This window comes from Cetorhinus maximus, unplaced genomic scaffold (genome assembly GCF_964194155.1).
Source record: "Cetorhinus maximus unplaced genomic scaffold, sCetMax3.hap1.1 HAP1_SCAFFOLD_1681, whole genome shotgun sequence".
Taxonomy (NCBI): Eukaryota; Metazoa; Chordata; class Chondrichthyes; order Lamniformes; family Cetorhinidae; genus Cetorhinus; species Cetorhinus maximus.
In genome coordinates, this window is record NW_027597621.1 from 1 (window position 1) to 24,845 (window position 24,845).

The following is a 24,845-nucleotide window of genomic DNA, read 5'->3' on the forward strand; positions in this document are numbered from 1 at the left end:
TGTCGTTTCCGGTGCCTAGTGATGGAAGGGGTCATCAACAGTTCCATCAAGCAGCAGTTAATCAGCAATAACCTGCTCACTGATGCCCAGTTTGGGTTCTGCCAGGGCCACTCAGCTCCTGACCTCATTACAGCCTTGGTCCAAACATGGTTAGAAGAGCTGAACTCCCAAGGTGAGGTGAGAGTGACTGCCCTTGACATCAAGGCAGCATTTGACAGAGTGTGGCATCAAGGAGCCCTAGCAAAACTGGGGTCAATGGGAATCGGGGGAAAACTCTCCTCTGGTTGGAGTCATACCGAGCACAAAGGAAGATGGTTGTCGATGTTGGAGGTCAGTCATCTCAGCTCCAGGACATCACTGCAGGAGTTCCTCAGGGTAGTGTCCTAGGCCCAACCATCTTCAGCTGCTTCATCAATGACCTTCCTTCCATCATAAGGTCAGGAGTGGAGATGTTCGCTGATGATTGCACAATGTTCAGCACCATTTGCGACTCCTCAGATACTGAAGCAGTCCATGTCCAAATGCAGCAAGACCTGGATAATATCCAGGCTTGGGCTGACAAGTAACATTTGCGCCACACAAGTGTCAGGCAATGACCATCTCCAACAAGAGAGAATCCAACCATCGCCCCTTGACATTCAATGGCATTACCATCACTGAATCCCCCACTATCAACATCCTGGGGGTTACCATTGACCAGAAACTGAACTAGACTAGCCATATAAATACTGTGGCTACAACAGCAGGTCAGAGGCTAGGAATCCTGCGACGAGTAACTCACCTCCTGACTCCCCAAAGCCTGTCCACCATCTACAAGGCACAAGTCAGGAGTGTGATGGAATACTCCCCACTTGCCTGGATGAGTGCAGCTCCCAGAACACTCTAGAAGCTTGACACCGTCCAGGACAAAGCAGCCCACTTCATTGGCACCCCATCCACAAACATTCACTCCCTCCACCACCGACGCACAGTAGCAGCAGTGTGTACCATCTACAAGATGCACTGCAGGAATTCACCAAGGCTCTTTCGACAGCACCTTGCAAACCCACTACCATCTAGAAGGACAAGGGCAGCAGATAGATGGGAACACCACCACAGAATCTTAACGGCACAGAAGGAGGCCATTCGGCCCGTCATGTCTGTACTGGCTCTCCAAATGAGCATTATGACCTAGTGCCATTGCCCTGCCTTTTCCCCATACCCCTGCACATTAGATGATTATTTGAACAGAAACAATGTCCTCTTGAATGCCTCGATTGAACCTGCCTCCAGCACACTTCCAGGCAGCGCATTCCAGACCCAAACCATATCAATGCTGTGGCTACAAGAGCAGGTCGGAGACTAGGAATCCTGCGATATCCAGGCTTGAGCTGACAAGTCTTTTTTACTTAATCGTGGGATGTATGTGGGGCAGGGGTACAGTGTGTGTGTGTGTGTGGGGGGGGGGGACAGTGTGTGTGTGTGTGGGGGTGGGGGGACAGTGTGTGTGTGTGTGTGTGGGGGTGGGGGGACAGTGTGTGTGTGTGTGTGGGGGTGGGGGGACAGTGTGTGTGTGTGTGTGGGGGTGGGGGGACAGTGTGTGTGTGTGTGGGGGGGGGACAGTGTGTGTGTGTGTGTGGGGGCGGACAGTGTGTGTGTGTGGGGGCGGACAGTGTGTGTGTGTGGGGGCGGACAGTGTGTGTGTGTGTGGGGGCGGACAGTGTGTGTGTGTGTGGGGGCGGACAGTGTGTGTGTGTGGGGGCGGACAGTGTGTGTGGGGGTGTGTTGGGGGCTGTTGCGTGTGTGTGTTTGTGTGTGTGTGGGGATGTGTTGGGGGCTGTTGCGTGTGTGTGTTTGTGTGTGTGGGGGTGTGTTGGGGGCTGTTGTGTTTGTGTGTGTGTGTGGGGGTGTGTTGGGGGCTGTTGCGTGTGTGTGTTTGTGTGTGTGTGGGGATGTGTTGGGGGCTGTTGCGTGTGTGTGTTTGTGTGTGTGTGTGGGGGTGTGTTGGGGGCTGTTGCGTGTGTGTGTGTGTGTGTGTGTGTGTGTGTGTGTGTGTGTGTGTGTGTGTGTGTGTGTGTGTGTGTGTTGGGGGCTGTTGCGTGTGTGTGTTTGTGTGTGGGGGGCTGTTGCGTGTGTGTGTTTGTGTGTGTGTGGGAGTGTGGGAGTGTGTTGGGGGCTGTTGCGTGTGTGTGTTTGTGTGTGTGTGTGTGTGTGTGTGTGTGTGTGTTGGGGGCTGTTGCATGTGTGTGTGTGTGTGTGTGTGTGTGGGGAGGGGGGGCTGTTGCGTGTGTGTGTTTGTGTGTGTGTGTGTGGGGGTGTGATGGGGGCTGTTGCGTGTGTGTGTTTGTGTATGTGTGTGGGTGTGGGTGTGTGTTGGGGGCTGTTTTGTGTGTGTGTGTGTGTGTGTGTGTGTGTGTGTGTGTGGGGGTGTGTTGGGGGCTGTTGCGTGTGTGTGTTTGTGTGTGTGTGTGTGTGTGGGGGTGTGTTGGGGGCTGTTGTGTGTGTCTGCATCCACTTTGAGTTTAGGAAATGAGTCCACCTTTGCCATTGGGAGTCGCTATGTGATGTGACTAGAACAGTCTCTTAACCAATGAAGAGGCTGTTTGCTTGGGCTGCCATTAAAATAGTTTAAAGATTAAACAAAAAGATGAGAGCAAAGTCCTGATCGTGTCAACAATGAAATACAAGAAGCTAGAACAAAATAGCTGATGAAAGTTCACGAGATAGGATTGAAGAGAGAAACATTGTGTGGAGTGATTTCCTGATCACAATCAGGCGTCTGTAACCTTTTGGCAAATACAAAGAGCTGCTTCATCAATGACCTTCCTTCCATCATAAGGTCAGAAGTGGGGATGTTTGCTGATCATTGCACAATGTCCAGCATCATTCACGACTCCTCAGATACTGAAGCAGCCCATGTCCAAATGCAGCATGACCTGGACAATATCCAGGCTTGGGCTGACAAGTGGCAAGTAACATTCACGCCACACAAATGCCAGGCAATGACCATCTCCAACAAGCGAGAATCTAACCATCGCACCTTGATGTTCAATGGCATTACCATCACTGAATCCCCCACTATCAACATCCTGGGGGCTACCATTGACCAGAAACTGAACTGGACTAGCCATGTAAATACTATGGCTACAAGAGCAGGTCAGAGGCTAGGAATCGTGCGACAAGTAACTCACCTCCTGACTCCCCAAAGCCTGTCCATCATCTACAAGGCACAAGTCAGGAGTGTGATGGAATACTCCCCACTTGCCTGGATGAATGCAGCTCCCACAACACTCAAGAAGCTTGACACCATCCAGGACAAAGCAGCCGCTTGATTGGCACCACATCCACAAACATTCACTCCCTCCACCACCGACACACAGTAGCAGCAGTGTGTGTACCATCTACAAGATGCACTGCAGGAATTCACCAAGGCTCCTTAGACAGCACCTTCTAAACCCACGACCAATCCCATCTAGAAGGACAAGGGCAGCAGATAGATGGGAACACCACCACCTGGAAGTTCCCCTCCAAGTCACTCACCATCCTGACTTGGAAATATATCACCGTTCCTTCACTGTCGCTAGGTCAAAATCCTGGAACTCCCTCCCTAACAGCACTGTGGGTGTACCTACACCACATGGACTGCAGTGGTTCAAGAAGGCAGCTCACCACCACCTTCTCAAGGGCAACTAGGGATGGGCAATAAATGTTGGCCCAGCCAGTGAAGCCACATCCTATGAATGAATAAAAAAGAAATTCTAATCCTCTGAGGTGTTACCGACGGTGAGAGTGTTGGAAGCTGCCCTCAGAGAGCTGCCTGCATGCATCGGATAGACATATAAGGCAATTAGAGGGCCATCTAAAGGCACTGGGGAGACACTGACTGCAACTGTATTCCTCATGGCAGCCGAGTACCAGCCTATGCCCGGTGGTGGCATCCCGGTGGCGTACACGCACCTGGGAACTGTCCTCAGCTGTGGCCACACGCCACCCTGTGGAAGGGTCACTCCCTCCAAGGAAGCGGTCTGGCAGCTGTGGCCAGTAGCAATCTCATCTTTATTTTAAAAAGTCTCAGAGTCGCCTCTCTCTCCCTACATCGACGGCTCCCATCTCTGGTGGTGGCAGTGCCAATCTCTCAGGCATCCTAATTGCTCTCCAGCCTCAGGAGCCTGTCCAATCTTCCAGAATAGCCAAGCTGAATACAGAATGTTCAGAAGGGATGTGAAAAAGCAAATACGAGAAGCAAAAAGGGATTGTGAAAAAGACTGTCAGCTGACATAAAAGGAAATCCCAAAGTATTCTATAAGCACATCAATAGTAAAAGGAGGAATAGGGCAGATTAGGGACCAAAAAGGGGGATTTACACATCGAGGCAAGAGGCAAGGCTGCTGTTGCCCAGGCCATGGGGACAGAGGAAGAAACTCAATCACTAGAAGGGTTTAAAATTGATAAAGAGAAGGTATTGGATAAGCTGTCGGTACTTAAAGTTGACAAGGCACCGGGACCGGATGAGATGCATCCAAGGATATTGAAGGAAGTGAGAGAGGAAATTGCAGGGGCACTGGCCATAATCTTTCAATGTTCCCTGGATTCAGGGGAGGTGCCGGAGGATTGGAGAATTGCAAACATTATGCCCTTGATCAAAAAATGTTGTAAAGATCTGCTCTGCAACTACAGACCAGTCAGTTTAACTTTGGCGGTGGGGAAACTTCTAGAAACAATTATTCAGGTTAGAATTAATAGGCACATGGAAAAATTTGGATTGGGAAGAGTCTGCATGGATTTGTTAAAGGAAAATGGTGTCTAACTAAGCTGCTGGACTTTTTTGGAGGTAACAGAGATGGTTGATGAGGGCAAGGCTGTTGATGTGGTGTATATGGACTTCAAAAGGCATTCGATACAGTGCCACGCAACAGACTTGAGAAAAGTTATAGGTCATGGAATAAAAGGGACAGTAGCAACGTGGATACAAAATTGGCTGAGGGATAGGAAACGGAGGGTAATGGTTATTTTTCATAATTGGATGCCGAGCATACACCCTTGTCATGCGTTAGTCGTGACCTTCCAAAGCACAGGTGTTGTCTCCTTGGATTAGAAAATGAGTGCATTATTTAGAAGGCTAGGAGACAGGAATGAGGAAATTTGAGCCCTTTCTTCTAATGCCAGTAGTTAGGAAGGTAGTAGGATGTCTTATTAAGGATAGAGTGACTTGACCATTTAGACAAACATAATCTGGTCAGAAAGAAGCAAGGCAGCACTGTATGTGCGCAGGGGCGGGTATGTCTAAATTGTCGATTTGGATTTTTGAAAGGAGGTAATAAACGTGGTAGATAAGAGTATACTTGTGGATGTTTATATCAACTTCCAGAACCCATTCGCCACACTGCCACATAAAAGACTTAACAAAGGCTGAGAGCACATTGAATTGGAGACAACCTATTGGCTTGGCTAGGGAATTGGTCAGGAACTGGGAACGGAGGGATGATAGCGATGTACTCTAATTGGTAACATGTGATGCATGGTGTTCGCCCAGGGATCTGTACTAGGACCACAGCTTGTCACTATATTTATATGTGGCATAGATGAAGGAATGGGGAACTGTACATCCTTTGCTGATGACATCAAGTTGGGAGGCCCAAGAAATAGACAGGAGCAGAAAGTTGCAAAGGATCATTGATACAGGAAAGGTACAAAAAATTCGAAGGTGCTAATGGAATGTTTCTCTTCATCTCGAGAGGGCTAGGATACAAAAGGGGACAAAGTGGCCTTATAGTTATACAGAGCTGAGTTCAGACCCCACCCAACTGGATTAACTGTTCAGTTCTGGGTATTGCACTTCAGGAAGAATATACTGGCATGAGAGTCAGAATGATAACATGGCTTAGAGAGTTAAACTATCAGGGCAAGTTGAATAGACCAGGCTTGTATTCCCTCGAGTATAGAAGATCAAGAGGTGATCTAGTTGAGGCTTTGAATCTATTTAAACTAATTGAAAGGGTGGATAGAGAGCAACTTGTTACCCTAGTGAGGGGAGTCCAGGCCAAGGGGCAGAACCTTGCAGAGAGAGCCAGGCTGGGGTGATGTCAGGAAACACTTCACACAAAGGGGAAATCTGGAACCTTCTCCCCAAAAAGCTGCTGATACTGGGGGTTGATTGAAAATTTCAAAATGGAGACTTTGATACATTTTTGTTGGATGAGGGTATGGCTAGGTAGAGATAGGCCGTGATCTAATTAAATATTAGATTGAATTGAGAGGTTAAATGGCCTTTTATAATCATTTGCAGGCCAGCATTTATTGCCCATCCCCAATTGCCCTTGAGAAAATAGTGGTTATCAACACCTTGACTATAACTGGGTGGCTTGCTAGCCCATTTCAAAGGGCAGTTTTGAATCACCCATATCGCAGTGATGTGGATATTCATCTGCTATGTGCTTGTTGCTTTGGTTTACATGTAACATTCAATGCAGCCCTGCTTTAAGCTACATGTGTCTTTATGTGCAGATACACCAAGGGCGTGGACATGTGGAGTGTTGGGTGCATTCTGGGTGAGATGCTACTTGGGAAACCTCTTTTTCCAGGAACTTCGTCAATAAATCAAATTGAAAGAATCATGAGTGTAATTCCAGCTCCTTCCAAGGAAGGTACATTTACCATTCAACTGACTCATGCCACATTGCACTGTAGTACACGGGGGCCTTGAGGTTATTGTTCACTTTTTTTCTGAGTGTGGTTGTTGCTGAGGAACCAGGTGTCAAAAACCCACACCATCCCTTTCCTGAGAGATTATAACCAGAGCCAGTGAGTGAGTGGTGGGCAGTGGGGTAGTGATGTCAGTAACACACGGGAGATGGTGATGTAGTGGTAATTCAGAGGCCAAGAGTAATGTTCTTGGGACATAGGTTGAAATCCCACCACGACAGCTGGTGAAATTTAAATTCAAATTAATAAATCTGGAATGCGAAAGCAGTCTCAGTAATAGAGTCATAGTCATCGAGTTATGCAGCACAGAAACAGGCCCTTCAGCCCATCATGTCCATGCTGGCCAATAAGCACCTGTCTAGTCTAATCCCATTTTCCAGCACTTGGCCCCGTAGCCCTGTATGCTGCGGTGTTTCAAGTGCTCATCTAAATACTTAAATGTTGTGAGGGTTCCTGTTTCTACCACCCCCTCAGGCAGTGTGTCCTAGATTCCAACCACCCTCTGGGTTAAGAAATTTTTCCTCAAATCCTCTCTAACCTCCTGCCCCTTACCTTAAATCTATGCTCCCTGGTTATTGGCACCTCTGCTAAGGGGAAAAAGTTTCTTTTTATCTACCCTATCTATGCCCCTCATAATTTTGTATACCTCAATCAGGTTCCCCCTCAGCCTTCTCTGCTCTAAGGAAAACAACCCTAGCCTATCCAGTCTCTCTTCATAGCTAAAACACTCCAGCCCAGGCAACATCCTGGTGAATCTCCTCTGCACCCTCTCCAGTGCAATCACATCCTTCCTATAGTGTGGCGACCAGAACTGCACACAGTACTCCAGCTGTGGCCTAACTAGTGTTTTATACAGCTCCAACATAATCTCCCTGCTCCTATATTCTATACCTTGGCTAATAAAGGCAAGTGTCCCATATGCCTTCTTAATCACCTTATGTTGCTGCCTTCAGGGATCTATGGACATGTACACCAAGGTCCCTCTGATCCTCTGTACTTCCTAGGGCCCTACCATTCATTGTGTATTCCCTTGCCATGTTAGTCCTCCCAAAATGCATCACCTCACACTTCTCAGGATTAAATTCCATTTGCCACTTCTCTGCCCATCTTACCAGCCCATCTATATCATCCTCTAATCTAAGGCTTTCCTCCTCACTATTTACTAAACCAATTTTCAAGTCATCTGCGAACTTGCTGATCATGCCTCCTATATTCATGTCTAAATCATTAATGTACACTACAAATAGCAAGGGTCCCAGCACTGATCCCTGTGGTACACCACTCATCACAAGCTTCCAATCACAAAAACAATCTTCGACCATCACCCTCTGCCTCCTGACACTAAGCCAATTTTGGATCCAATTTTCCAAATTGCCCTGGATCCCATGAGCTCTTACCTTCTTGACCAGTCTCCCATGTGGGACCTTGTCAAAAGCTTTACTGAAGTCCATGTAGACTACATCAACTACACTACCCTCATCTACACACCTAGTCACCTCCTCGAAAAATTCAATCAAATTTGTTGGACATGACTCTCCCTGACGCAGCCATGCTGACTATCCCTGATTAATCCCTGCCTCTCCAAGTAGAGATTAATCCTGTCCCTCAGAATTTTTTCCAATAGTTTCCCTACTACTAATGTTACACTCCCTGGCCTGTAATTACCTGGTTTATTCTTACTACCCTTCTTGAATAATGGTACCACATTTGCTGTCCTCCAGTCCTCTGGCACCTCTCCTGTGGCCAGAGAGGATTTGAAAATTAGTGTTAGAGCCCCTGCAATCTCCTCCCTTGCCTCACACAGCAGCCTGGGATACATCTCATCTGGGCCTGGGAACTTATCCACTTTTAAGCCCGCTAAAACTGTTAATACATCCTCCCTCTCAATGCTAATTTGTTCAAGTATATCACAGTCCCCCTCCCTGATTTCTACATCTACATCGTCCTTCTCCATAGTGAACACAGATGAAAAGTAATCATTTAAAACCTTACCTCGTCCTCCAGCTCCATGCACAGATTGCCACTTTGGTCGCTAATGAGCCCTATCTTTCCCTGGTTATCCTCTTGCCCTTAATGTATTTATAAAGTGCCTTGGGATTTTCCTTTATCTTGTCCACCATGTTTTTTCTTACCCCCACTTTGCTCTCCTAATTACTTTTTTAAAGTAACCTCCTACACTTTCTAAACTCCTCTAGGGCTTCCGCTGTCTTCAGCCCTCTGTATCTGCCATAAGCTTTCCTTTTATTTTCTTATCCAATCCTCTATATCCCTTGACATCCAGGGTCCCCTGGGCTTGTTGGTCCCACCCTTCACCTTTACGGGAACATGTTGGCCCTGAACTCTCACGATTTCCTCTTTGAATGACCCCCACTGGTCTGATGTAGACTTTCCTACAAGCAGCTGTTCCCAGTCCACTTTGGCCAGATCCTGTCTTATCATATTGAAATTGGTCTTCCCCCAATTCAGGACCTTTATTTCCGATCCATCTTTGTCTTTTTCCATAACTACCTTAAATCTTAGAGTTATGGTCACTAGTCCTGAAATGTTCCCCCACTGACACTTCTATCACTTGCCCGGCTTCATTCCCTAAGATTAGGTCCAGTACCGCCCCTTCTCTTGTTGGACTTTCTACATGTTGGCTCGAAAAGCTCTCCTGGGTACACTTTAAAAATTCCACCCCCTCTAAGCCTTTCACACTAAGACTATTGCAGTTAATATTGGGGAAGTTGAAATCCCTTATTATCAACCTATTATTTTTACACTTCTCTGAGACTTGCCTACATATCTGCTCCTCTATCTCCCCCTGACTGTTTGGAGGCCTATAATACACTCCCAGCAAAGTGATTACCTGCTTTTTGTTTTTAAGTTCTACCCATATGGCCTCATTTGAGGAACCTTCTAAGATGTCATCCCTCCTTACTGCAGTAATTGACTCCTTGATCAATAGTGCAATGCCAACTCCTCTTTTAAACCACGCCCCCAGTCAGGCCTAAAGATTCTATACCCTGGAATATTGAGCTGCCAGTCCTGCCCTTCCCTCAGCCATGTCTCTATGATAGCAACAGTATCACATTCTCACGTGTTAATCAATGTCCTCAATTAATCTGCCTTACTTGTAAAACTCCTTGCGTTAAAATAATGTTGACCATGAAATTATCATCAGTTGTTGCAAAAATCCATCTGGTTCACTAATGTCCTTTAGGGAAGGAAATCTGCCGTCCTTACCTGGTCTGGCCTACATGTGACTCCAGACCCACAGCAATGTGGTTGGCTCTTAACTGCCCCCTGGAATGGCTGAGCAAACCACTCAGTTCAAGGTCATTTGGGGGGATCAGCAACAAATGTTGCCTTTGCCAGCGACGCCCAGACCCCATGAAAGAATGAATTTAAAAAACCACGATCATAGCTCTCCTGACTGTGGCTGTGTATCCCAATGGAGCTGGGAGTGTGTCGACAGGGCAGTGGTGCCATTGGGATTTGGGACAGTGGTGCTCTGCTGGTGGGGTGGCTGTGCTGGTGCTATTGTGGCAGCGATATAGTTCAGGTGCAAGTGAGTCAGCGGTGCTGGTGCCGATGGGGAGGTGACTCGGGTTCCGGTTGAGGAGCTGCACTGGTGCCGATGGGGCGGTGATTCGGGTTCCGGTTGGGGAGCTGCACTGGTGCCGATGGGGAGGTGACTCGGGTTCCGGTTGGGGAGCTGCACTGGTGCCGATGGGGCGGTGACTCGGGTTCCGGTTGGGGAGCTGCACTGGTGCTGAAGGGGCGGTGACTTGGGTTCTGGTTGGGGAGCTGCACTGGTGCCGATGGGGCAGTGACTCGGGTTCTGGTTGGGGAGCTGCATTGGTGCTGAAGGGGCGGTGACTCGGGTTCCGGTTGGGGAGCTGCACTGGTGCTGAAGGGGTGGTGACTCGGGTTCCGGTTGGGGAGCTGCACTGGTGCCGATGGGGCGGTGTCACGGGTTCCGGTTGGGGAGCTGCACTGGTGCTGAAGGGGCGGAGACTCAGGTTCCAGTTGGGGAGCTGCACTGGTGCTGAAGGGGCGGAGACTCGGGTTCCGGTTGGGGAGCTGCACTGGTGCTGAAGGGGCGGTGATTCGGGTTCCGGTCGGGTTAGCTGCACTGGTGCCGGAGGGGCTGCAGTGGTAATTCTGCTTCTTCTCTCTTGCTACAGACGTCTTGTCCGTTAACTCCGATTATGGGGCATCTGTTGTTCAGAAGATGTTGAGCAGGTGGGTGAGCTACTTGCACACACAATCTTAGTAAAACATGTCATTCAACTACTAGATTAGTCCAATGACCTGATCTCTGCTCCCAGGCCCAGGTCATCGATCGACCAGCTCCTGCCCAGCACCACACCACCAGATGCCCTGGACCTGCTGAACAAACTGCTCGTCTTCAACCCAGACCGTCGGCTGACTGCTGAGGAGAGTCTCAGACACCCCTACATCAACAGGTGTCAACAGAGAGCCAGTGGGAGGGAGTTACTCCGACACGTAGAATAAACTGAGGGAGGGACTGAGATACCCCAACACAGGGTAAACTGAGGGAGGGACTGAGATACCCCGACACAGGGTAAACTGAGGGAGGGTCTGAGATACCCCGGCACAGGGTAAACTGAGGGAGGGACTGAGATACCCCGACACAGAGTAAACTAAGGGAGGGTCTGAGATACCCCGACACAGAGTAAACTAAGGGAGGGTCTGAGATACCCCGACACAGGGTAAACTGAGGGAGGGACTGAGATACCCCGACACAGGGTAAACTGAGGGAGGGTCTGAGATACCCCGACACAGAGTAAACTAAGGGAGGGTCTGAGATACCCCGACACAGAGTAAACTAAGGGAGGGACTGAGATACCCCGACACAGAGTAAACTAAGGGAGGGTCTGAGATACCCCGGCACAGGGTAAACTGAGGGAGGGACTGAGATACCCCGACACAGGGTAAACTGAGGGAGGGTCTGAGATACCCCGACACAGAGTAAACTGAGGGAGGGACTGAGATACCCCAACACGGTAAACTGAAGGAGGGACTGAGATACCCCGACACAGGGTAAACTGAGGGAGGGACTGAGATACCCCAACACGGTAAACTGAAGGAGGGACTGAGATACCCCGACACAGGGTAAACTGAGGGAGGGACTGAGATACCCCAACACAGGGTAAACTGAGGGAGGGACTGAGATACCCCGGCACAGGGTAAGCTGAGGGAGGGACTGAGATACCCCGACACAGGGTAAACTAAGGGAGGGTCTGAGATACCCCGACACAGAGTAAACTAAGGGAGGGACTGAGATACCCCGACACAGAGTAAACTAAGGGAGGGTCTGAGATACCCCGACACAGAGTAAACTAAGGGAGGGACTGAGATACCCCGACACAGAGTAAACTGAGGGAGGGTCTGAGATGCCCCGACACAGAGTAAACTGAGGGAGGGACTGAGATACCCCAACACGGTAAACTGAAGGAGGGACTGAGATACCCCGACACAGGGTAAACTGAGGGAGGGACTGAGATACCCCGGCACAGGGTAAACTGAGGGAGGGACTGAGATACCCCGACACAGGGTAAACTGAGGGAGGGACTGAGATACCCCGACACAGGGTAAACTGAGGGAGGGACTGAGATACCCCGGCACAGGGTAAACTGAGGGAGGGACTGAGATACCCCGGCACAGGGTAAACTGAGGGAGGGATGAGAACTGTGAGTGTGTGTGTGCGTCTCTGCCCGTGCATGTTAGTGCGCGTGTCTCTGCCCGTGTGTGTTTGTGTCACTGCCTGTGTGTGTGTGTGTGTGTGTGTGTGTCTTTGCTCACGTGTATGTTTGTATCTATGTCCGCCCGTGCTTATATGTCTCTGCCGGCTGTGTCTGTCTCTTCACGCGTGTGTGTATCTCTAGCAGCCCGTGCGCGCGCGCGCGCGTGTCTCTACCCGCGCGCGCGTGTGTGTCTCTACCCGCGCGCGTGTGTGTGTCTCTGCCCACGCGTGTGTGTGTGTCTCTGCCCGCGCGCGTGTGTGACTCTGCCCGCGCGCGTGTGTGTGACTCTGCCCGCGCGCGTGTGTGTGACTCTGCCCGCGCCCGCGTGTGTGTGACTCTGCCCGCGCCCGCGTGTGTGTGACTCTGCCCGCGCGCGTGTGTGTGACTCTGCCCGCGCCCGCGTGTGTGTGACTCTGCCCGCGCCCGCGTGCGCGTGACTCTGCCCGCGTGCGTGCGTGTCTCTGCCCACGTGAGTGTTTGTGTGTGTGTGTCTCTGCCTGCGTGTCTCTGCTCGCGTTTGTGCCTGTGTCCTTCCGTTTGTGTGTGTGTCCACCAGCGCATGTATGTGTGTGCCTGTCTGTTTCTCTGTGTGTGTCTCTGTTTCTCTGTGTGTGCCTGTCTGTGTGTCCCTGCGTGTTTGTGTGTATCCCTGTGTGCATCTCTCTGTATGTGTATATGTGTGACTGTGTGTGCGTCTCTGTGTGTGTGTGTCTCTCTCTGCGTCTGTGTGTTTCTATGTGTGTGTGCGCGTCTCTGAGTGTGCGCGTGTCTGTGTGTGTGTTTGTCTGTCTCTGTGTCTGTGTGTGTTTGTGTGTGTGTGTGTGTGCCTGTGCGTGTGCGTGTGCCCCTGTGTCTGTGTGTCTGTGTTGCTTTAGTCAGCCAGTGAGCTCAGTTTGTGTATTGCCTCATCACAGGTTCCACAACCCATTGAAGGAGCCAGGGCTGGATGATGATATTGTCCTTCCAGTGAATGATGATACACAGCTCTCTGTGGGAGAGTATCGGAACAGACTGTATCAGGTGACGTATCAGGGTATCCCAGTCTGCCCACTGCCTAGTTCAGCAGTCTCTCCTTATCACTGAATTCCCTCCACCCTAGTAACAGATTCACAGTGCAGAAGAGGCCCTTCGGCCCATCAAATCTGCACCGACACGTGAGAAACACCTGACCTACCTACCTAATCCCATTTACCAACACTTGGCCCATAGCCTGAATGTTATGACGTGCCAAGGGCTCATCCAGGTACTTTTTAAAGGATGTGAGGCAACCTGCCTCCACCACCCTCCCAGGCAGCGCATTCCAGACCGTAACCACCCTCTGGGTAAAAAAGGTTTTTCCTCACATCTCCCCTAAACCTCCTGCCCCTCACCTTGAACTTATGCCCCCTTGTGACTGACCCTTCAACTAAGGGGAACAGCTGCTCCCTATCCACCCTGTCCATGCCCCTCATAATCTTGTACACCTCGATCAGGTCGCCCCTCAGTCTTCTCTGCTCCAACGAAAACAACCCAAGTCTATCCAACCTCTCTTCATAACTTAAATGTTTCATCCCAGGCAACATCCTGGTGAATCTCCTCTGCACCCCCTCCAGTGCAATCACATCCTTCCTATAATGTGGCGACCAGAACTGCCCACATTACTCCAGCTGTGGCCTCACCAAGGTTCTATACAACTCCAACATGACCTCCCTACTTTTGTAATCTATGCCTCGATTGATAAAAGCAAGTTTCCCATATGTCTTTTTCACCACCCCACTAACATGCCCCTCCGCCTTCAGAGATCTAAGGACACACACACCAAGGTCCCTTTGTTCCTCAGAACTTCCTAGTGTCATGCCGTTCATTGAATACTTCCTTGTCAAATTACTCCTTTCTACGTTCTACTAAATCTTTCTGTACACTTTCCAAAGCATTGACACTGTACCTTGCCTGTGTGCCCAGAACTGAAGACAATACTCCATCTCAGACTGAACCAGTGATTTATAACAATAACGTCCTTGCCAAGAACATAAGAACATTGGAGCAAGAGTAGGACCTTGGCCCCTCGAGCCTGCTCCACCACTCAACTGAATCATGGCTGATCATCTACCTCAAAGCTATCCTCTCGCGATCTCCGTTACCCTTCATGTCATTGGTATCTAGAAACCTAGCGACCTCTACTTTGAACATACTCAATGATTGAGCTTCCACAGCCTCTGGGGTAGAGATTTCCAAAGATTCACCACCCTCTGAGTGAAGAAATTCCCTCTCATCTCAGTCCTAATGGCCTAACCCTTATTCTGAGACTGTGTCCCCAGGTTCTAGACCCCATCACCCAAGGCAACCAGGGGAAACATCCTTCCTGCATCTACCCTGTCGAGCCCTGTAAGAATTTTGTGTACTTCAATGAGGTTGCTTCTCATTCTAAAGTCTAGAGAACACAGGCCCAGTCTCCTCAATCTCTCCTCATAGGACAATCTCAGTATCTCAGGGTTTAGTCTCATGAGCATTGGTTGCACTCCCGCATTCACCAGTATATCCTTCCTTAGCTAAGGAGACCAAAACTGCACATAATACTCCAGGTGCGTCTCTATACAACTGTAGCAAGACTTCCTTGCTCCTGTACTCAAATCCCCTTGCAATGAAGGCTAACATACCATTTGCCACCTTAATTGCTTGTTGCACTTGCATGTTAGCTTTCAGTGGCTCATGAACAAGAACACGCAGGTTCCTTTGGACATCAACACTTGCCAATCTCTCCCCATTTAAGTAATATTCTGAGCAGGTCATAGGCTAGGAATCCTGTGATGAATATCTCACCATTTGATTCCCCAAAGCCTGTCCACCATCTACAAGGCTCAAGTCAGGAGTGTGATAGAATACTCCCCACTTGCCTGGACGAGTGCAGCTCCTACAACACTCAAGAACCTTGGCACCGTCCAGGACAAAGCAGCCCGCTTGATAGGCACCACATGCACTGACAGTCACTCCCACCACCCCTAACGCGCAGCAGCAGTGTGTACCATCTACAAGATGCACTACAGGAATTCACCAAGGCTCCTACGACAGCACTTTCCAAACCCATGACCACTCCCAACTAGAAGGACAAGGGCAGCAGATAGATGGGAACACCACCACCTGGAAGTTTTGTTTTTCTTACTAAAGTGAATAACTTCACATTTTTCCACATTATATTCTATCTGCCATGTTCTTGCCCACTCACTAAGCCTGTCTAAATTCCCTTGGAGCCTCTTTGCATCCTCCTCACAACACACATTCCCATCAAATTTTGTGACATCAACAAATTTGAAAATATTACATTTTGTCCCCACATCCAGATCATTGATATATATTGTGAATAGCTGGGGCCCAAGCATTGATTCCTGCAGTACCCCACTCGTCATAGCCTGTCATCCTGAGACTGATCTGTTTATCCATACTGTCTGTTTTCTGCCTGTTCACCAGTCCTCAATCCATGCCATTATGTTACCCCCAATCCCATGTATTTCTAAGATATAGGCAAAAGATTGCTGATGCTGGAAATCTGAAATAAAAACAGATAATGCTGGAAAATCTCAGCAGGTCTGACAGCATCTGTGGAGGGAGAAACAAAGTTAACGTTTCGAGTCCGTCTGACTCTTCTTCAGAGCTAAAGAGAAGCAGGAATGTGATGGAATTTATACTGTTTAAAAGGGGTGGAGCAGGATAGAAGGCCAGCGATAGTTGAGGGCTAAGGAGAGATTGACATAGATGTCATGGACACAAGACAAAAGGAGTGTTACTAGTAGTGAAGACTAAAGAAGGTGCTGATAGTGGCACAAAGGTAAGAAAACACCCATGTATTCTAATTTTGCTTACGAACCTCCTGTGTGGAACCTTATTGAAAGCCTTCTGAAAATCCAATTACACCACATCCACTGGATCTCCCTTATCTATTCTACTAGTAACATCCTCAAAAAAACTCCAACAGGTTTGTCAAACATGATTTCTCTTTCCTAAATCCATGTTGACTCTGCCTAATCACCTCTACCATTATTTTCTAAATGCCCGGTTATTACCTCCTTTATAATAGGTCCTAGCATTTTCCCTACTACTGATGTCAGGCTAACACATCTGTAGTTCCATTTTCACACTCCCTCCTTTCATAAACAGTGGGGTTACATGTGCAACCTTCCAATCCACAGCCAACTCTTTCAACACTCTGGGATGTACATCATCCGGTCCAGGGGATTTATCAACTTTCAGTCCCATTAATTTCTCCGGCACTACTTTTTTACTAATACTAATTTCTTTCAGGTCCTCAATCTCACTAATATCTTGGCTCCTTGGCTTCCTAATATTTCAGGGAAGGTTTTGGTATCTCCCTCCATGAAGACACAATTTGTTTAGTTTCTCTACCATTTCCTTATTCTCTGTTACAATCCCCAGGCTTCCTCCTTTGTTGACAACTTTATATGCCTCTTCCTTTGATCTAATAGTATCAAATAATAATCTAATAGATTAGATTAATATCTATAATAATAATCTAATAGAATAGACTAGTATACAGATGCAGCAAGTAATTAGGAAAGCTAATAGAATGTTATCTTTTATTGTGAGGGGAATTGAATTGATCTTATTGATTGGCAGAGCAGGCTCGAGGGGCCAAATGGCCTACTCCTGTTCCTAATTCATATGTTCATTATCTTTAACTCCTCTTGTTAGCCTTGGTTGGATCACTTTTCTTGCTGGCTTTTTGTGCCTCAAAGGAATGTAAATTTGTTTCAAACCATTTATTAATTCTTTAAACGCTAACCACCTTGCTTAAGTATAGGAAACCTTGTGGTGCAGTGAGTAGTGTTTCTGCCTCTGAGCTTAAATCTCTGGGTTTTTGTTTTTTCATTTACGGGATGTGGCCAGCATTTATTGCCCATCCTTAATTGCCCTTGAGAAGGTGGTGGTGAGCTGCCTTCTTGAACCGCTGCAGCCCATGTGGTGTAGGTACACCCACAGCGCTGTTAGGGAGGGAGTTCCATGATTTTGACCCAGTGACAGTGAAGGAATGGCGATATATTTCCAAGTCAGGATGGTGAGTGACTTAGAGGGGAACTTCCAGGTGGTGGTGTTCCCATGTATCTGCTGCCCTTGTCCTTCTAGACTGAGCAGTCATGGGTTTGGAAGGTGCTGTTGAAGGAGCCTTGGTGAGTTTCTACAGTGCATCTTGATGTCAAGGGCAGTCACTCACCTCACCTCTGGAGTTCAGCTCCTTTGTCCATGTTTGAACCAAGGCTGTAATGAGGTTAGGAGTTGAGTGGCCCTGACGGAACCCAAACTGAGATTCAGTGAGCAGGTTATTGCTAAGCAAGTGCCGCTTGATAGCACTGTTTATGACCCCTTCCATAACTTTACTCATGATGGAGAATAGATTGATGAGGCAGTAATTGCCGCGTTAGATTTGTCCTGCTTTTTGTGTACAGGACACACCTGGGCAATTTTCCACATAGCCGGGTAGATACCAGTGTTGTAGCTGTACTGGAACAGCTTGGCTAGGAGCACGGCAAGTTCTGGAGCACAAGTCTTCAGTGCTATTGCTGGAATATTTGATGGCCAAGGAAAGTGTATCCATAACGCAGCCAAACAGGTTGAATATCGAACTGCAAATCCTCCCAACGCATGGCAATGGACTGCAGCGGTTCAAGAAGGCAGCTCACCACCACCTTCTCAAGGGTAATTAGTGGGCAATAAATGTTGGCCTAGTCAGTGATGCCCACATCCCATGAAAGAATAAAAAGATAAATAGCTGTGATAAGAACAGGAGAGACTCCTGGTCAGTCATGTAATGGAAAGAACATTGGCACCTTTACCATCACAATCATAGCTCCAGACCACCACATGCATGGGGCTGGGCTATGGGGCAGAGGGTGGGCTGGTCTGAGAAGCAGTGGATGCTCTTTGGGGAGTTCTGTATAGATAATGATTGTTGCTGTCTTGTTCAGATGATTTTGGAGAGGAAGATGAATGGTCGGCTCCAGAAGCGTTTGCTGAAGGGACCAGAACCAGTGGAACCATCACCAGACCTTGAGCAGAGACAACCAACAACAGCTAGTCCCAAAGCCACAAGCCCATCCATCACAGAGGGAGCCATTCAACCTGTTGTACATGGCGACAGAGTGCTCAGCCAAGCCCCTGCAAACCTCAGCTCATATAACCCAATAACTCACAGCACATTATCATACGGACCCTCCCACAGTGAGTATCAGGCGTCAATGGTTTCTGCTATTATTCTAAGCATCTATAACATAAGAACATAAATAGAAGCTGGAGTAGACCGTTAAGCCCCGTGAGCTTGCTCCACCATTCAATATGAACACGGCTGATCTGATTGTGGCCTTAACTCCATTTTCCTGCCTGTTCCCATATCCCTTGATTCCCTAGGAGACCAAAAGTCTGTCTATCCGAGCCTTAAATGTATTCATTGATGGAGCATCCACAACCCTCTGGGGCAGGGAATTCAAAGATGCACAACCCTTTGAGTGCAAAAATTTCTCCTCATCTCATTCCAAAATGCTTGGCTCCTTATCCTGAGACTGTGCCCCTGTGTTTTAGACTCCCCAGCCAGGGAAAACAATCTCTCAGTGTCTACCCTATCATGCCGCTTCAGAATCTTGTAGGTTTCAATGAGCTCACACTCTCATTCTTCAAAATTCCAGAGAATATCGACCCAATTCACTCAGCCTCTCATCATTGGACAAACCCCCTCATCCAATGGACTAATCTAGTGAAACTTCACTATGCTGCCTCCAATTCAAATATATCCTTCCTTAAAATGAAGACCAAATCATACACTATTTCAAATGTGATCTCACTAAAGCCCTCTTGTTATGACTGATGCAGTTGGTAAAGTGGAGTTACTTAAAAATCCCAGAGGGAAACTTTAAACAACTGTCATAACCTATAATTTTAAGTGTTATGTTTGAGATGCGACTCTAAATTCAGGAATCAGACCACCAGTTCTCAAGGTTTTACATTAAACTAAATGAGACATTTTATTAATTTACACAGGTTAAAATATATATACACATGCCTACAAATTGCTTTTAACTTTTAACAAATCCCCAAACTAATCTCCATTAAGGCAACAGCAACCCACAGACTTAACCAAACATCAGGCAAAGCATTTTCACCTTATTAATTCAAAATGAGGTTCTTTTCACTTTGGTTCCTGTGGAGCCAGTTGGATGCTTACAGCTGCCTGTTGATCTCAAATTGCCTCTGCCCTGCGCACCCAAAAACTACTGAAGTTATACCGACCACCACTGATTGAATTCAAATTCTCATTGTCTCACCAGCCTCTTTGAACTTCACCTTTTAACAATTAAACCTCTTTCATTGTACCAATTTTATTAGTAATATAAACATATTGCTTGGTAGCTGCTAGATAGACATCAAGTTTTCACCCCACTTCTTGAATGCTCTATTCAAAAATGTAAATGCACGCTATCTTCCTTCCATATCAAAACTAGTACCCATCAAAGCACCCAGACTAGCTGGCTTTAATCCAATTAAGACACATCCACAGACTAACCCTCTATTTTAAAAGAAACATATTTTCCAAAATGTTATATACATTAATAGCTTCATGACACTCTACAATTGTAGCAAGGCTTCTTTATTGTTATACTCCAGTTCCCTTATAATAAAGGCCAACATGTCACTTGCCTTCGTAATTGTTTGCTGTACCTGCATGCTCGCATTGAGTTCATTGTACAGGAACATCCAAGCCCCACTGAACATTAACATTTACAAGTTTCTCACCTTTTTAAAAAAAATTCTGCTTCCCTATTCTTACTAGCAAAGTGAACAACCTCACACTATGCCACATTATACTCCATTGACCACCTTGTTGCCCACCCATTTAATCTTGAGTATTGCTGAAAAAATACTCATGTCAAAACTTTTCGTCTTGTACTCATCAGGACATTCGTAAGAATACCAAATGTAAATGGAACAACAATTTATACTTCATGAGAAGAAAGTGCTGATTGGTTGGCAGTGGCAGCACAGTTAACAACACCACCAAACATGTCGTAAATCTCCCTGGCCATGTACTCTCTGAAAGTGAAGAGTTTGTTCTTGCACATGGTTTCAATTTTGGTGTGTCTTTGTCCCAGATCAAATGGAAAGAGGTATTAGCTGAGTTCAAACTCCTCTACTCCCAGCTATCCCACCACAAACCAGCATCCACTGAAGATGCTGAATCCTTGAAAGCATGCCTAACTGATCTAGTGCATGCATGTTGTGGGACTCCAAATGAGTTGGGGGCCAATTTTCAGATGCCATGCAAATATCTGGTAGCATTGTGAGGCCTCGGGGTCAACCCAGACATACATATCTGTAATCCTGTCAAAGGGACTGGAATAGACATCCTTAACAAGCGCAACTATATCAACAAAATGCATGCTTTTCTTAATGATGGCCCCAAATTTGTATTCATTGGACCTGCCGCTCAGCACGACTGGACAGCCTTGGTCGAAAGCAAACTGAAAAAAAGTGCTTGTCGGACTTGTGTAAGAGCAATCAGCTACCAGGTGGTATATATGGTAGGATTTGTCCTCAGGGCTTGCTGCATCTGCGTATGTATGAATTGCCCAAGACATATAAAAGTGATGTCCATTTACACCCTATCTTATCGATGACCGGTTCTGCACAACACGAATTGGTCAAAGGGTTGGGTGAATTGCTACAACCAGTTTTGACCAAGTTTCCCGCATACACGGTAAAGGATTCCTTCACATTTGCAAAGACCATACAGGACTTGCAATATCGATAGCAATGCCACGACCATGTGCTCATTTGATTTTGCTAGCCTATTCACCAATGCTGCACTTAAGGAAGTCATAGACATTTGCACTGCAGCACTATATCATGGCAACCAAGACCTGCTGCCATTATGCAAATCAGAATTCATTGAATTTATGAACTCAGCAACTTGAGCAGTTGAGTTCTGTTTTAATGACGCCATGTATGCCCAAATGGCATTGCCATGGGAAACCCTCTAGGCCCATGGGACCCCCTCTAAACCCAGCTCTTGCAAACATCTTTGTTGGGTTTCATGAGAAACATGCCTTCAATGGAATGATGCCTAACCTCCTACCACTTGCACATTTCCGATATGTAGATGATACATTTGCTACATTTAAATCTAGAATCGCCATGTAAATATTTCCTTACACACCTAAATGGGCTCCATCCCGCACTCAATTTCACCTTTGAAATGGAGCAGTCAAATGAGCTCCCTTCCCTTAGGGTGGGAGTGGATTAGTGGTATTGTCATTGGGCTAGTATTCCAGACACCCAGGGTAATGCCCTGGGGACTCGAGTTCGAATCCCACCATAGCAGATGTTGAAATTCGAATTTGATATAAATCTGGATTTAAAAGTCTGATGATGACCACGAAACGATTGTCATCAAAACACATCTGGTTCACTCATAGGGAAGGAAATCTGCTGGTCTGGCCTACATGTGACTCCAGACCCACAGCCACAGAAATGCTGTTGACTCTTAAATGCCCTCTGAACAAGGGCAATTAGGGCTGGCCTAGCCAACGACTCCCACATCGCATGAATGAACAATAAAAACAGTGTGCTAATTGAGAAATCTGCCAGGGGGTTCTCTACAACTGTCTACCTCAAGCCTACCTTCACTGATCAATGTATGTGTTGGCATTCCTGTAGCTCCACATGCTATAATGTTGGCCTTATTGGCAACCTCTCATATAGGGGCCAAGCCATTTGCTCACCGTGCAAATTTGATGCTGAACTAGGGCACATCAAAGCTATCCTGCAGGATAATCACAGTGTATCACACAAACTCATGAATGGGCCTAAGGCCATCACTTTTGGCCCTGAAAAGTGCTCAGTCTACCTCAGATTACCCTGGAAGGGTAAGGTATCTCAGAAATTCGAGCAGCAGGTGAAGCTAGCTGTTTCACACTGCTACTATGCAGTAGCAACATGAGTGGTATTCGTCACTAACAGGATGCTGCTGTTAAGCCAAAAAGATGTCCTATCGCACAAATGGGTATTTGGGCAATGAATTTCAGTGCCAGTGTGATGCTGGGTATGTAGGCCGTACATCCCAAAGACTGGCGCATCGTACCAAACAGCAGGCCCCTCCAGCTGTTAGCAACAGGCAAGGTACAGACCGTACCCAACCAGCCCATGCTTGCACCTTACATATGCTAGAAGCTGTATTCACACACACAGCTCTGTTCTTTGCAGACAGAAAGAATATGTACACTCATTGCGCCTGTTTCAACTGAACAAAATAGGCAACAGCTATTCTCTGGCTTCATTCCCCAGGGCAATGCCTTGACCAATCAAAGTCAACCTGCCTGGTTTGAATTTAAACAAAGCTTGATAGTTAACTGTCAACCAGCAGTGAATGGTGCATTCTCCATGGCAACGTCTTTACCAATCAGAGTCCATTTGCCAACCAGTTGAAACTCTCCTCGTGAAGTATAAATTCTGGTTCCCTTTACATTAGTTTTCTGATAAGTGCAAGACAAAAAGCTTCAACATGTCTCTTTTCAGCGATACTCAAGTTCTGTATGGAAAATAAAAGCGCATGGTGTAGGGGGTAACATATTACCATGGATAAAAGATTGGCTGGCTGGCAGAAAGCAGAGAATATGCATAAACAGGTCTTTTTCTGATTGGCAGGATGTGACGAGTGGAGTCTCACAGGGGTCTGTGCTGGGGCCTCAACTTTTTACGATTTACATCAATGACTTAGATAAGGAGAGTGAAGACATAGTAGCTACATTTGCAGATGACACAAAGATAGGTAGGAAAGTATGTTATGACGAGGACATGAGGTTGCAGATGGATATAGATAGGTTGAGTGAGTGGGCAAAGATCTGGCAAATGAGGTTTAATGTGGGGAAATATGAAGTTGTTCACTTTGGCAGGAAGAACAAAAAAGCAGAGTCTTACTTAAATGGAGAACAGCTGCAGAATTCTGAGGAGTAGAGGGATCTAGGTGTTCTAGTATATGAGTCACAAAGTTAGTATGCAGGTACAGCAAGTAATTAAGAAGGCTAATGGAATGCTATCCTTTATTACGAGAGGGATAAACATAAAAGGATGTTATGCTTCAGTTATACAGGGAATTGGTGAGACCACAGCTCGAATAGTGTGTGCAGTTTTGGTCTCCTTATTTAAGGAAAGATGTAAATACGTTAGAGATGGTTCAAAGGAGGTTTACTAGATTGACACCTGGAATGAGTGGGTTGTCTTATGAGGAAAGGTTGGACAGACTGGGCTTGTTTCCACTGGAGTTTAGAAGGGTGAGGGGTGATTTGATTGAAATATACAAGATCCTGAACGGTCTTGACAAGGTGGACATGGAAAGGATGTTTCCTCTTGTGGGTGAGTCCAGAACTAGGGGGCACTGTTTTAAAATTAGGGGCCTCCCATTTAGGACAGAGATTAGGAGAATTTTTTCTCTGAGGGTTGTGTGACTTTGGAACTCTCTGCCTCAGAAGGTTGTGGAGGTGGGGCCATTGAATATTTTTAAGGCAGAGGTAGAAAGATCCTTGTTAGGCAAGGGAATCAAAGGTTATCGCGGTTAGATGGGAATGTGGAAATCGAAACACAAGAAGTTAAGCCATGATCTTATTGAATTGAGGAGCAGGACGAGGGGCCGAATGGTCTACTCCTGTTCCTGTTTCTTATGTTCTTATGTACTACCAAACAACTCTGCCTATATCTCTTGGCAACCTCCCTGTGTCTTCCCCACAGCTTGTGTTCCCACATAACTTTGTATCTAAGGTGGCTGATGATACATTACTCTCAATCTCTCTGTATAAGGCTTTAATATAGATTGTAAATAGCTGAGGCCCCAGCCAGGACCTCGTGGATAATGTCCAAACAATATCCACGAGGAAGTACTGAAACACGGAGGAGATACCCCGATCTCTCTGATTCATGCCCTCGTTATGAAGCTTCTGTAAAGAAAATCCAAGTGACTTTAGAGGCGCCATGATGATCGCAAAATCAAGAAAGAAGATAAATCAAACAGTAGCAAGTCCAGGGCCATAGTATTGCTCTCAACTGTTGGCAAAGTCCTAGCTAGTTACATAATCACCTTTCGCCAATTATAGTGAAGTTCCTTCCAGAGTCCCAGTGTGACTTCCAACCCACCAGAGGAATGACTAACATGACCTTCACAGCACACCAACTTCAGGAAAATTGCCAAGAGCAGAACATTCCTTTGTACATGGCTTTTAAATCTAGTATTGTACAATGAAAATGGGCTAATTAATAATCTTGTTGTAAAGGAGCCTTTAGGAAAAAGTGCCCATAATATGATTGAATTTTACATTAAGTTTGAAAATGATGTTGTTCATTCAGAGACTAGGGTTTTAATTCTAAACAAAGGAAACAATGAAA

The 24,845-nt window shown here is 46.9% G+C and overlaps 1 protein-coding gene across 1 annotated transcript in view; it reads left to right on the forward strand.

Annotated features, from left to right (window-relative positions):
- Positions 1 to 6,483: 6,483 nt before the first annotated feature.
- LOC144676541 (mitogen-activated protein kinase 15-like) overlaps positions 6,484 to 24,845 on the forward strand; it is a gene marked incomplete at its 5' end in the record, with an annotated part of 30,841 nt that continues 12,479 nt past the window's right edge. Inside the window, 5 exons of the mRNA XM_078536937.1 lie at positions 6,484 to 6,623; positions 10,851 to 10,908; positions 10,995 to 11,132; positions 13,349 to 13,454; positions 18,389 to 18,641. Coding sequence (XP_078393063.1) covers positions 6,484 to 6,623; positions 10,851 to 10,908; positions 10,995 to 11,132; positions 13,349 to 13,454; positions 18,389 to 18,641 — 695 coding nt within the window. The remainder of the gene's footprint in view (positions 6,624 to 10,850; positions 10,909 to 10,994; positions 11,133 to 13,348; positions 13,455 to 18,388; positions 18,642 to 24,845) is intronic.